At 43.7% G+C, this 14,773-nt stretch overlaps 1 protein-coding gene across 2 annotated transcripts in view; it reads right to left on the bottom strand.

Moving 5' to 3' along the window:
- The window catches only part of SRFBP1 (serum response factor binding protein 1), a 153,873-nt gene that overhangs the window by 58,298 nt on the left and 80,802 nt on the right, over positions 1 to 14,773 (bottom strand). For both annotated transcript variants that reach the window (XM_040344131.1, XM_040344140.1), the window contains one exon: positions 537 to 608. In XM_040344131.1, coding sequence (XP_040200065.1) covers positions 537 to 608 — 72 coding nt within the window. The remainder of the gene's footprint in view (positions 1 to 536; positions 609 to 14,773) is intronic.

Below are 14,773 nucleotides of genomic sequence, written 5' to 3'. Positions count from 1 at the left end.
ACTGCCCTTTTATCTGGTGGGGGTAACATGTTTCCTGTCCTGGTAGGAGGAGCCCTAGGTCTCATGGGCTGTCCTGGAAGACGCTTGGGAGAAAATAATGAATTTAATCCATTTTGGAATAAGGCTGTAGCATAACAAAATGTGGAAAAAGTGAAGCGCTGTGAATACTTTCCGGATTCACTGAATATATAATAAACACACTGTATATAAATATAAACATAAATGTTTTGTCTGCAGTTCTTCCAAACTTGTACATTGACTAGCAGGATGGTAATTCTGGGTTCACTTTTGCAAAGGTCTTTGTTGCCTGCTTGGTCATTGGAAAGATGTTATGATGCTCAATGTCCTTTGAGCTTATTTATAGCCGAAAGATGACACAGGAAGCTGCACCTAGCTGTTATACATTGTAGCAGAGTTATACACATAAAAAAACTGGGTGAAATTAATTATAAAAACGGCACACGTGTATTTTGAGTATGTATTTGGTGTCTGCTTGAAGCTTTACTTTAAATATAGTCATAAAAATATGTGATTACCTTTTTGCATACTTTTTCAAAGTTCATTTCCTTCTGTAGAGCAGTTTTTGTGACATCATCAGGTCTTAGTTTCTGTTGGAGGGAAATAAAATAATAAAAATAAATACTATTTATAAAATATAATTGTATTACCTTGTATTGGATAACAACACTTTCAACAACATTTTGCCAATATTAACAATTAAACAAGACTTTAGGAAAACTAGAAATGTTTTACTTGCTATGGTTCCATGCAGTAACACAGAGGTGACCTCTTCCAGTTTTTACCTGAATATTGTTTATAAAGTTAGAATGTCAGGGCCACGAAAGAGTAAAATAGAGAAGTGGCCCCATGGAATTGTCACCCCTAACACCCATTTGTTTAATAAATACATTTTACTCTTAATAGAGGGCTATGATAATTGTTAAGTACATGTCTCTCTATGGCGGCTTTGCTGGTTCTTTCTGTTTTGTGTTTCAGGTGACCAGCTGCCTGCTGTTACCAGGAAGATTTATCTCAGCTGCACGGTACTGGATTGGTGACAAATCCTTTGGCGGGCGCGATCGCCGTCGGGCACCCGCGATCGCTCGTTACAGATCGGGAAACGGGAGCTGTGTGTGTAAACACACAGCTCTCGGTCCTGTCAGGGGGGGGAATGCTGATCTTCTGTTCATACAATGTATGAACAGAGGATCAGTGTTTCCCCTAGTGAGGCCCCCCCCCCCACAGTAAGAACACACCCAGGGACATACTTAACCCCTTCCCCGCCCCCTAGTGTTAACCCCTTTACTGCCAGTGGCATTTTTATAGTAATCCAATGCATTTTTATAGCACTGATCGCTATAAAAATGCCAATGGTCCCAAAAATGTGTCAAAAGTGTCCGAAGTGTCCGCCATAATGTCGCAGTACCGAAAAAAAAATCGCTGATCGCCGCCATTACTAGTAAAAAAAATATATTAATAAAAAGGACATAAAAATACCCCCTATTTTGTAAACGCTATAACTTTTGCGCAAACCAATCAATAAACGCTTATTGCGATTTTTTTTAACGAAAAATACGTAGAAGAATACGTATCGGCCTAAACTGAGGAAAAAAAATGTTTTTTTATATATTTTTGGGGGATATTTATTACAGCAAAAAGTAAAAAATTTATTTTTTTCAAAATTGTCGCTCTATTTTTGTTTATAGCGCAAAAAATAAAAACCGCAGAGGTGATCAAATACCACCAAAAGAAAGCTCTATTTGTGGGAAAAAAAGGACGCCAATTTTGTTTGGGAGCCATGTCGCACGACCGCGCAATTGTCAGTTAAAGCGACGCAGTCCCGAATCGCAAAAAGTGCTCTGGTCTTTGGGCAGCAATATGGTCCGGGGGTTAAGTGGTTAAAGGTTCAAGTTAATTTCATAATTAAAATTGTTTTAAACCCAATAAAGGGGCCGCGGCCTAAACTTCTCCACAATCCTTGTTGTGTTTTTTATTTATTTTTTAGGTATGTTCTTATGGTATGATGGGTGTTGATGGGGTGTACAATCCCATGGAGGATGTGCTTTTCTGTGATAGACGACCTGAACAGATAACAGTGGGCCTATGGATGAAGGAAGAGTGAGCAAGGCTTATTACAATTTTCATATCACAATCCCTGGGGATTCAGAGGATCCAGGGTGCTGAATTTGTTGTGCAGACAGTGAAGCCATGCTCACCATTTCAATCTGTTAGATGTATCTGACAGGCCTGACTGAAAAGAAAAACTAAATGTGAACTATTGGGTAGATTCAGGTAGGGGCGCGCAAAACTAGGTCGGCGTAGCCTAGCGTGTTTACACTACGCCGCCTTAAGTAAGAGAGGCAAGTACATGATTCTCAAGCCACTTACCTCCTTACTTAGGGCGGCGTAGTGTAAACGCGGCGGGCGTAAGTGTTGTATGGTAATGAGGCTTGACCTCACGTTTTTGACGTCCTTTGTTACTGCGCATGCGCCGGGCGCCTACATTTCCCAGTGCGCATTGCGGCTAAGTAGGCCGTACGGGCCTATTAATTTCGACGTGGACGTAAACAACGTAAATCCCGATTCGCGGACGACTTAAAAAATTCGAACCTCGCGGCGGGAACGGCGGCCATACTTTAACATTGTTATTCCACCTCATAGGTGGAATAACTTTAGGCCGCCTAAGGCCTTACGGAAACAGCGTAAAGCGACTGCGGCGGCCGGGCGTACGTTTGGGAATCGACGTAGAAACTCATTTACATATTCTACGCCGGCCGCAATGGAAGCGCCACCTAGCGGCCATCCGAAAAATTGCAATCTAAGATAGGACGGCGCAAGCCGTCCTATCTTAGATATGTTTAAGCGCATCTCTGAGCATACGCTTAAACATACGGCGGCGTAGATTCTGAGTTAGGTCGGCTTATCTACTGATAAGCCGGCCTAACTCTTTGTGAATCTACCTATATAGATACAAAAGTGCAGTCCTTTATTTAGACAATTTGATTATTGGGGTATAGCCACTGGTAAGCTGGAGGAAATTACTAGCTACAACTGAACGTTTATGTGGAGACCCTTTGCTTAGAAAAGAATAAAAACTATGATGTTTGAGATTGCCTCAGATTTCCTCCATAGTTTGTTAAATACAGTACTGTATATGGAACCAGCATGCTCTTTCTACTGTCAGTAAAGGTACAATAAAAGTGATCTGTTACCAAAATGTTTACACACTGTAGACTGTGCTTGACTTTCTATACTCCACACAGTTTTATGCTAAACATTTTGCCGTATGATATATACCCCACACTTCTCAACTGCATACACTGTATACAATACGTTCAGTCACTATCTACACCCTGAGACTCACCAGACAGCATTCATTTGCTAATTGCTACGTCTACCAAACATAATGGCCTGATGCAAAGAAATATCAAAACTCTGAGGGCTCATTTACACTTGCTTTGGCTTCAACACACATTAACAGCTAGTTCACACTTGCTTTAAAACAAGGTTTTGGACAGGCTTTGTTAAAGCTCTCTGAATGCCAGTCAAAGCTCTCGTCACAAATAAAATGGTTAGCTTACAGTCCTCTTTACACTTCTCTTCAGAAATTATACCCCATGTAGATTTAGTGGTGTTTCAAAGCGTCTTCAAAGCCTCCATAGAAGTCTATGGCATAACTCGCTTGAAGCCCCACCAAAGGCTCATCGAAGCCCCATTGAAACTCCACTGAAGCCTCATCAAAGCACCAAGCGACAGGAGCTTTGACTGATCGAGTTCAGAGAGCTTTAAAAAAGTGCGTCCAATGTCATGTTTTGAAGTAAGTGCAAACTAGCGCTGAAGGTCAACTGTCACATGTGAATTGTGGCAAATTGCGTTACCACAATGCATGGTAGCTCATCTGCTTTATTATGTGCAACGAGTTATGATGCCATTTATTGTGAATTGCACCCCAATACATTGGGGTTGATTTACTAAAACTGGAGTGTGCAAAATATGGTGCAGCTGTTCATGGTAGCCAATCTGCTTATAATTGTAACTTGTTTAGTTACGCTTCGACAAAAAAAATGGAAGCAGATTTGTTTCTATGAAGAGCTGCACCAAATTTTGCACTCTCCAGCACAGCACACCACAAGTCATATACTGTACAGTTTGTAAAAATAAAGTGCCATTTATCCATTGCGGGGTGTAACTAAAGGTGATTAACACAAAGTACCAGGGCCTGGGTGTAAAAAGACTAGTAGAAGACTAAAATTATTCATTACTATTAGGAATACAAGAGAAATATATTGATATATTGCAGTACAATAACTACTGAATTATTGGACTAATAACTCTGCCATAAACCAAAAACAACAGTAACATGTAATAAAAAGACATATAAAACTGCCCCCCCAGGTGCAAACGGTACCAGACAAAGCAGATGTAAGAGTTGGACAACTGGCGCTGACAGTGACCTAACAAAGAAATATCAAAGGTGCAGCAAGAGCTACATAAAATAAAGGTGACTTAGATGGCGGGTGGATGCAAAGGCAGACATGACTGGGCTTGCCCTCAGTTTTTTTTATTCTGTCTGCATATTTTAAAGACTCTTACGGGGGAAAGTTAATATTTTGAAACCCTTATTTTAACGCTTAGTGTGTAATTGTATAAGCTAATTGGGGTAGAAGTAGAGATCAACCAATATTGTTTTTTCAGGGCCAATACGATTCTAATTTTTTTGGCTGCCTTTCAGGCAGATAGCCGATTTCAGATGTGGATATTCTGTACATTTAAAATTTAAATTTTTACATTGTCCTTTAAAAAATAAAATAAAAATTATCATCACTTTTATTGCTGTCACAAAGAATGTAAACATCACTTGCGACAGTAATAGACAGTAGACATGTGCATTCGTTTTCGTTAGAATGCATTTTCGTCCGAAAATCTGTTTTTTTCATTATCGTTTTAACAAACGATAATGAAAGTGCAAGAAACGAAAACCGAAAGATCCGACATAAAAAATGCTTTATTTTCGTTTTCGTTGCGGTAAAAATTCGATATAGAGAGATTTGACATTATAGGGAAAAGATTCGACATCATAGAGAAAAGATTCAACATTATAGAGAAAAGATTCGACACTATAGAAATAATAGATTCGAAATTACAGAGAATAGATTTCGATTCATGTGAAAATAGATTCGACATTATAGAGAATAGATTCGACATTATTACTAGTCATACAACATTAGAATTCTTGTAGACGGAATATTCGAACGGAAATGTACGATTCAACGTAAAGATTCAACGTCACGTCGAATATTTATTGACCATAAGACAGACACCAACAAAGATTCGACGTTCCGGCGAATATTCTTTTGACCATTCGACAGAAACCAAGTATTATTGGATTTTCGGACGAAAGCTATTCCCCAACGAAAAACGAAATAAATCAAAACGATTTTCGGGAGTAACTACTGTATTTATTGGCGTATTACACTCACTTTTTTACCCTGAAAATAGAGGGTAAACTGTGCCTGCGTGTTATACGGAGGGAGCTGTGGAAAGTTTTTTCCTGAAACTTCCCTCCTAAAGTTAGGGTGCGTGTTATACGCCTGTGCGTGTTATACGCCAATAAATACGGTAAATAAATGTATTTTCCAAACGAAAACGAAAAAACAAAACAAAATATTCCAGTCTGCACATGTCTAATAGACAGTGACGGGTACTATTTATGGAGGGATCGGGGGTTTACAAGACCCCAAGCCCCTCCTCTGTACTTGAAAGTATACAAAAACATCAAGATCTGAGTTTTCGAATACTTTATATACTTTTTTCCAAATGGTGCCTTTAAGATGCCAGTAATCCGGAACTGATGTTATGACATCGCTTCCGAGTTACTAGATCAGAGGCAAACAAAGCATCGGCTTTGTTCAGGTCATTGGACAGCTGGTGGGCGTGCTGGCTCGTGGCTCGCTGAGCCGCATCAGTTGGTATTACAAGCTGCGGCATCACCCTGGTACAACCCCTTGAAGTAATATCAGTAAGTTTTGTGACCAATATCGATGCTCCAAAAAAAGTAAATATCGACCACACCGACCCATATAAGGAGGCTCCATTTAGTGTTGCACAATCTGTACTGTTCATTCCTCTCAATTCAAGTTGTATTGAGGTCTGATTTGCTGAAAACTGTGCACACTCTTGTGTCCGCCTGTCCATTTTTTAGGCGGATCTGGTCGAGCTCTCCATTCTCCCCTATAGAGCGTCGGATGTAAATGGACATGTTTCTATTTACACCCACCTACCTTCAATCCGATCTGATCCAGCAAAAACAAACAAAAGGGGATCTGTTCCCTCTGTCTGGTCGGATCAGAGGGCGGTCAGGTGTAAATGGACAGCCGATCTGTTTACACCCGACTGCCCAAAGAGCAGAGCGGGCCATTGCTGCTCTGAATAAGCAAAACAGACACAGACCTGTCGTCTGCTCGCTAAGCAGGGAACCGATGGACAGGTCCCCTGCTGAGGGAACTGGATTTGGCCCAAGTGTAGCACAAGAATTATTACCCTTCACAAAGATCACCCCCCCCCCCCCGACAATGCTTTTACTGGCTTTTCTCTCCAGAATGGCAGCACCATGTTTGTTCAAGCATTGTCCAGGGCCAGCATCAACTTGCTGAACGTTAATGACAGTTCCTTAATGACACAATCATGAAAGTCTGTGTGCCTGTGCAGTAGTGTATGTTCTTGAATCTTTGTAGAAATAATGGGTTGCACCCCCCTAGTCCCCTAACACTCCTCGTCTGCGTGTCCACTCCCCGCTTCTAGGGACCACTCCTCCGCACCTCTGAATCGCCCCTCGCCTCTGAATCGCCCCTCAAGTAACTTTCATTTCCCATAGCAACTCACTCCACCTAGTTGGGTGGAAACACATTAAATTGGATATTTGAGTACGCGTACTGTCCAGATGGATAAATCACAACACCTATCCCTTAAATGCCTCTCTTTGAATGTGAAGGGCTTGAACTCCCCAGAGAAAAGGTCTCAGGTCCTGTCCGCTCTCTCCAAACACAAAGCGCATTTCCTACTACTGCAGGAAACCCACTTTAGGTCAGATGCTGTTCCGAGATTGACAAATCATATCTACAAGCAGGCACTGCACTCCACAAACCCAAATTCCAAGACCAAAGGAGTTTCTATTCTCATATCTAAAAATGCTGATTTTCAAATAGCCGACACACTGATTGACCCTGAAGGCAGGTATATCTTCCTAAAAGGCATGTTTGCATCCAAACCAATCACCTTGGCCAATATTTACAGCCCAAATGAACACCAAGTCACATTCTTCAGGAGGGTGGGGGATATTCTCTCCACCTTCCGAGAAGGGTTGTTACTCCTAGGAGGTGACCTTAATATCCCATTGAATCCCGCATTGGACACTTCTACCGGCACATCCACTCTCCCTTACCGTGCGATCCGCCAGATCAAATTACAGGTCCAGAACCTAACACTCCACGACACATGGCGCACCTTATTTCCAAATGATAAAGACTACACTTACTTTTCCCCACCACACCAGAAATACTCAAGAATAGACTATTTCTTTCTCTCCCAGGCTGACCTATCATTCTTAGCCCAGGCCACGATAGAACCTATGTTCCTATCCGACCACCACCCCGTCACTGTGACACTCACGTTCCCTGAAACAAACAACTCTACTAAAACGTGGCGTTTAAACCCCACCCTATTAAAAGACCCAAGGGTAGTTGAACAGATCAAGTCACATATACAACTATACTTTCAGGAAAATGATAGCCCAGGAATCACTCCTGTCACACTTTGGGAGGCGCACAAAAGTGTCTTAAGGGGGAAGCTTATCTCTTTAGCAACAGCCGCCAAAAAACAAAATCAAGAACTTATAAAGACGCTTATTAGAACTATAAATAGACTAGAAGCATCACACAAACAATCAACCTCGCAAGAGGTTTTACAAGACCTATTACATGCCAGATCTACGCTCCTAGATGAACTGGGGAAACGTACGAGAAGACGGTATATTCTCCAACAAAAGGTGTTCTATGAACACGGCAACAAGAGCGGCAAGATGCTGGCGCGCACAGTGCAGGCAGCTAGACTTACCTCTAGGATTCACCAAATACGGGATAAGCATGGCACCCTCCTTTCCAAAAATGAGGAAATAGCAGATCACTTTGAGAGTTTTTACTCTAAGCTCTATAACTTACCCCAAATCGACCCGGAAGACACTGCCGCTTCCCTTCGTGCTTCTCGGATACGAGAATTCTTAGCTGAATATTGCCCCAAAACCATTTCTTCCCAACAAGCTGAGGCCTTGGAAGCCCCCCTATCCAAAGAAGAATTACACCTAGCCATTAAACAAATGAAGGTAGGGAAAAGCCCAGGTCCAGACGGTCTCCCACTAATTTACTACAAGTCCTTCCAGGACACTCTGAGCCCCGAGATGCTTAAGATGTTTAACTCACTGGCAGACCCACTCACACACCCAGGCAGACTCCTAGAAGCACACATAACAGTCCTACCCAAGGAGGGTAAAGACCCTTTATTGGCATCAAACTACAGACCTATCTCTCTACTCAATGTAGATATCAAACTCTACGCAAAAATCCTGGCCAACAGGCTACTTCCTCTTATCCCCGGACTGGTAACATGGGATCAAGTAGGTTTTGTTCCGGGGAGGGAAGCTAGGGACAATTCCATACGCGCCCTGAACATACAACATTGGTTACAAACTTCTGATGCTAAAGGCTGTTTTTTATCACTTGACGCTGAGAAGGCGTTTGATAGGGTGGCATGGGATTACATGCGGGAGGTCTTAAGAGGTATTGGCCTCTTGCCCCACATGGCTACGTACATTGACGCCCTCTATTCCAACCCATCGGCCAGGGTAAAGACCAACGGCCTCCTATCAAACGCCTTCTCTATCAATAATGGAACCCGACAGGGATGCCCTTTATCCCCCTTGATTTTCATCCTGACACTGGAACCCTTGTTGAACAGGCTACGCAGAAATCCTGACGTTAAAGGAGTTACCATTGCAAGTAAAGAATTCAAAGTCGCCGCTTTTGCGGACGACATTCTGCTCTCCCTACAATCTCCAAGAATCTCCCTACCTAATTTATTAAAAGACATACGCCAGTTTGGAGAAATTTCAAACCTGAAGATTAACTACTCTAAATCACACGCCTTGAACATTTCCCTGCCCACACAGGAAGTAGCACATTGCCAGGAGTCCTTCCCGTTTCAGTGGAAGAAGGAGTCTATAACTTACCTGGGTATTCAGATCACGAGGAAACCAGCAGACCTCTACAATCTGAACTTCCTGGGGGCCCTTTCAAGGGTCCAAAGTGACCTGAAAGACTGGGCCAACTTGAACATATCATGGTTTGGCCGTGCAGCCTTAATCAAGATGGTAATCCTTCCCCGCCTGTTATACCTAATGCAGTCAATTCCGATCCACCTCCCCTTCCTTCTTCGCCGCCTACAGGAAAGCCTACACAATTTTTTTATGGCAAAACAAACCTCCCCGTATAAAATATTCTCGTCTTGTTCTACCTAAGGAACGAGGCGGGATCGGCCTACCGGACCTCCACAAATATTACCTCGCTTGCCACCTGACTAGGGTGGCAGACTGGAAGATACATCACCTGATGAAAGCCTGGGTCTCTCTAGAAAGACATTTTACCCACACGCCTACACACACGCTACCATGGATTCCTCCTCAGCTATGGCCCCATTCACTCAAATCACACCCTTTAATATACCCTTCCCTAGCAGCGTTCAATAGAGCTGTGTCCCATCATAAACTTTCCACCCACCTAGGCCCGCTGACACCCCTGAGGGGAAACCCGGACTTCCCCCCGGGAGATGCTACCTTCCTTCAAAAGGAATGGCCACATACAGATATCCTCGCAAACCACATGTTTCAGGGAGGAAACCTAAGATCATATGAAGATCTAGTAGCCGATTCCCGCACACAATCTCTCCCATTCTGGCCCTATAGGCAAATGAGACATTACCTTTCGTCCAAAACCTCGAAAGAAACCTGGACTAGGCGTCTTACCCCCTTTGAATCTCTCTGTACACGCCCTGCCCCACAAAGACACCTAATCTCCTCCATTTACACTTACCTCCAGGAGAACTCTGCCCCCCCTACTATGGAACACCTACACGAATCCTGGGAAAAAGACTTGAAACTAACTCTCAACAAGGAGGATTGGGAAAACATTTATGCAACTGCGCACAAAGGATCCTTAAACGTTGCGATCCAAGAAAATGGTTATAAGATCATAACCAAATGGTACAGAACCCCTACGCGCCTGCATAAGTTTTCGCCTACGATCCCTAACACGTGTTGGAGATGCAAAACTGAAGTGGGATCTATGATCCACATATGGTGGGAGTGTGGGTCCATCCAGCGGTTCTGGACGGGGGTACACTCCATCATTAAAAAGGTCACCACATATGAACTAGACTACAGCCCAGCTCAATATCTCCTACACCACTCAACCCTTCCTAAACACGATTACCACAAGACCTTAGCTATGCACATGGTAAATGCGGCAAGATTGTGCATCCCAACCCACTGGCGTTCAACAGACGCTCCCACCATTAGAGAATGGCTATCTAGAATAGATAGGATCGCAGAATTAGAGGAACTTATCCACATATCTCAGGAACGTCTACAGAAATTTACACAAACCTGGGCCTGCTGGACCCACTTCAAATTCTCTGACTGTTATAAATCCTATTTCCCTTTGTAAAGTCTTGAGCTACCTATTAATTACCTCCCCTCGCACCTCAGCCTGAGGTGCTCCGCGATGCTGTGACGGAGGAGTGGCCCCCCCCCCTTTTTTTCTCTCTTCTTTTTCTTTCTGTCCCTTGCCTCGATTCCCCCTCTTGCCCCCTCCCTCTCCCCTCTTCTCTTCACTCCCTAACGTCCTTCCCCCTTCCCTTTCCCCGGAAATTCCCCACACACCGACAATGTTACCGCTCCTAAACGGTCGCCCCAAGGCAACTGCCTATAGCCCCAGACCTTCTCTATAGGCCTTACTTCCCTAACTCTCTTCCCGGTCCCACCCGCATCTCTACTACAAACCGTACCACATACTCCCTCAGATGGGATATCCTCCGGGAAGCCTGAATTGACCCCACTTCAATAAAATGATCTGTCGGTTTTCTTGCTCTTTTTTTTTCCTATGCTATGTACCGAGTCTTATGTAGGTACTAACCCCCGCTTACCCTGTTCCTTTTAAGGCTGAATATACTGTTCTACCCTTGTTATACCAAATGTTTTAGGTTTGTCACCGATGCCCAGTACATTGTTGTTCGGAATTTATTGAATCTGACAAACGTATATATGTGTAATGTTGATTTTGCACCAATAAAATCTTTTTTGTGGAAAAAAAAAATAATGGGTTGATTTACTAAAGGCAAATAGGCTGCAGCTAGAAGCACACAATGCTTTCCTATGACACCCTTCACACACTGGGGTTACCCTGCGGTTTTGTGTGAATAGAAAAATGTATTATAGAATTGAATGCATCCATGAGCGATCTGGCGCAGCTATCGGCACATAACCGCAGGAAATCGCAGTGCACTGTGTCAGCTGCGTTTGGTATGAATCTTAAGGGGGAACTCCACGCCAAATTTCAAATAAAAAAACGGCATGGGTTCCCCCTCCATGAGCATACCAGACCCTTGGGTTTTCTATGGATTTTAAGGGGAACCCCCGTACGCCCAAAAAACAACGTGGGGTTTCCCCAAAATCCATACCAGACCCTTATCCGAGCATGCAGCCCGGCCGGTCAGGAAAGGGGGTGGGGACGAGCGAGCACCCTCCCCCTTCTTAACCGCATGCCCTCAACATGGGGGGGGGGGGTGCTACCCCAAAGCACCCTGTCCCCATGTTGAGGGCATGCGGCCTGGTGCAGTTAAGGAGGGGGGGCGCACGCTCGTGTTTACCGGGTGATATCCGCCCCCTTATGTTGTCACCACCCGGAGCATGATGGGACTGTGATGTCATAAGAGGCCTATAAAATCGGTGCGAGCCGCGCACCCGGCGTTACAGCCAGGGCTGTGGAGTCGGTAGATAAATGTTCCGACTCCGACTCCTCAGTTTTATGTACTTCCGACTCCGACTCCTCTGTATTAATATGCAAATATATTTTATACATTCCTTGAGGGAAAGAAACGCAACCTACCACAGGACTACTGGCTGGGAAGCCAACAGTCTACTGTATTGCACAGTTTAAGCAAAAGATAAACACAATGAAAACAATCAAGTGGCTGGATAGTAGCAGCAGGCATAAACATCAGGAGCAGGATCTTTACCAGTTCAAAAATACAAACCACATTATTTGGTTGTTTTAGAACAAAAACAAAGCTTATCTATAATGAACCAAAAACAAAATCTGTAAAACCTAGAAATGGTTTATATTAATCTTGAAATGTAGTTATAGGCTTAGCAAATGCAAATCAATTCAATGTAGAGTTCTAAGGAAGAGAATTGCCTCTGTCAGATCCTCTTTCATAGAGGCTCTTAAGTCAGACTTTATTATTTTTAGGGCTGAAAATAATCTTTCCACACTGACTTGGGTGGGTGGCATTGCAGTAACTATTCTGGCCACATCACTAACGATCTCTGGATAAACAAGGATGGCTTCTTCAACAGTAAGTTTTGATGAGCGATCATACTTTTCAACTTCTTTTAGTGCTTTATAAAACTCCTGTTGGAATTTTTTTATTTGGACACTTACTGGTTCTCTAACATGCGTTCCCTGTAAAAGCAGAACACAACACTATGGAAAGTATAAGTATTGCAGCTCCTAATTGTGCGTTGTGTGCCATATAGTGAAGCACATGAAAAGCATGCTTCTTCACGGTCACTTAACGTGTTCGTTTTGCGGTTACGTGAGGCACTGCATGCATTGGTCTTTATTCTTACAGTAGAGAAGTCATTAATTATAACTTTTTGTGAATTGGGACATTTAAACTTGCTTTTTTTTTTTTTTATTCCAATCTAAATTTAGTAGGAGTTGGAGTCGGGGTCGGTGCATTGTTTGCCGACTCCGACTCCAGGTACCCAAAATTTCCCCCGACTCCGACTCCTCGACTCCAACTCCACAGCCCTGGTTACAGCTGGAGGAAGCAACGTGTCAACATTGAAGAGGAAAAGAGGGAAGACGCTTGTAAAAGAGCTTAAAAGGAAAGCGGGGGCCTCGGCAGAACAAGACGGCGGTGAAGACCGCCCTCCCCCAGCAGAAGAGAACAGAGAAGACAGCGAAGAAGACCGGAGCCCCGCTTGTAAAATAGCTTAAAGAAGAAAGAGGGGGCCCCGGCATAACGCCCCCCCGAAAGAGCGGAGAAGTCGGAAGAAGACCCCCGGAGCTGACTAATAAATTACTTTAAAAACCTGTGTAGTGTGTTTTTTTTACATGTTTTTCCTCCAGGTGAATGGGTAGGGGTACCATGTACCCCATACTCATTCACCTAGGGTGGGGGGGGGGGGCTGGGATCTGGGGGCCCCCTTATCGATTCAGAAAAGCTCCCCGCCCGCAGACCCCGACAACCAACGGCCAGGGTTGTCGGGAAGAGGCCCTGTCCTCATCAACAGAGGGACAGGGTGCTTTGGGGTGGGGGGGCCGCAGGGTGCCCCCCTGCCCCAAAGCACCTAACCCCCATGTTGAGGGCATGCGGCTTGGTACGGTTAAGGAGGGGGGGGACGCTCGCTCGTCCCCACCCCCTTTCCTGACCGGCCGGGCTGCGTGCTCAGATAAGGGCGGGGGTTCCCCTTAAAATCCATAGCAGACCCAAGGGCCTGGTATGCTCTTGGAGGGGGAACCCATTCCATTTTTTTTATTTGAAATTTGGCGTGGAGTTCCCCCTCAAGATTCATACCAAACGCAGCTGACACAGTGCACTGCAATTACCTGCGGTTATGTGCCGATAGCTGCGCCAGATCGCACATGGACGCATTCAATTCTATTTTTTCTATTCACACAAAACCGCAGGTAACAAAACCGCAGTGTGTGAAGGGTGTCATAGGAAGGGTGGCATTGTGTGCTTCTAGCTTCTAGCTGCAGTAAAATCCGCAGCTGAAAGCACCATTCTATCCGACCGTGTGAAATGGGCCTTAGGCTCCATGCAAGCTGTAAAACGTCAAATGCCTGTAAAAAGACAGGCCCTGGAGGAGATAAATGAACACCTTTGTGTGGCCACTTTTCCTCCTCAGCATGTCAAAACTAAGCAGGTCTGAACCAGTGAACCAATATATCACTAATATATTAGAAAATATTTGTCTTTATTTTACTTCATGCATCCTAAATAGTAATGACACAATTTGCCTTCTATTGACTCCCAATAATCTTCGAGGTAGAAAAGTATGAACACATTCTGGATGTCTGGTTTAGGAGACATACATATTAACTGCCATCTGAAAACTGAGAATAAATAACAGGTTGTCATTAGAGATCTAAACAGCTCTGGCACTGAAAACTGCTTACACATGTCAATCAAGCTGGACTTTATGGGGTAAAAACAAATAAGAACTATGTATAGTTGGAAAAATATGGTAGCAGTGTATCTCCAGAATTCACTTGCCTACGTGTGAAAAGAATTAGAATGCCATTCAAAGTCTAAAAATTCAACCCTTCAGGAAAAACTTTGCTGCTAAAAATAAAATTTTAAAAGAATGACATCAGGTTTTGTGCAAAGATCATATACAGACCAGATGAACCTGGACCTACTTATTTCCAGATGCAGG

This window comes from Rana temporaria, chromosome 1, assembly GCF_905171775.1.
Source record: "Rana temporaria chromosome 1, aRanTem1.1, whole genome shotgun sequence".
Classification (NCBI taxonomy): domain Eukaryota; kingdom Metazoa; phylum Chordata; class Amphibia; order Anura; family Ranidae; genus Rana; species Rana temporaria.
The sequence above is the reverse complement of the archived record's forward strand: the minus strand, read 5'-3'. Positions and strand labels throughout refer to the sequence as shown.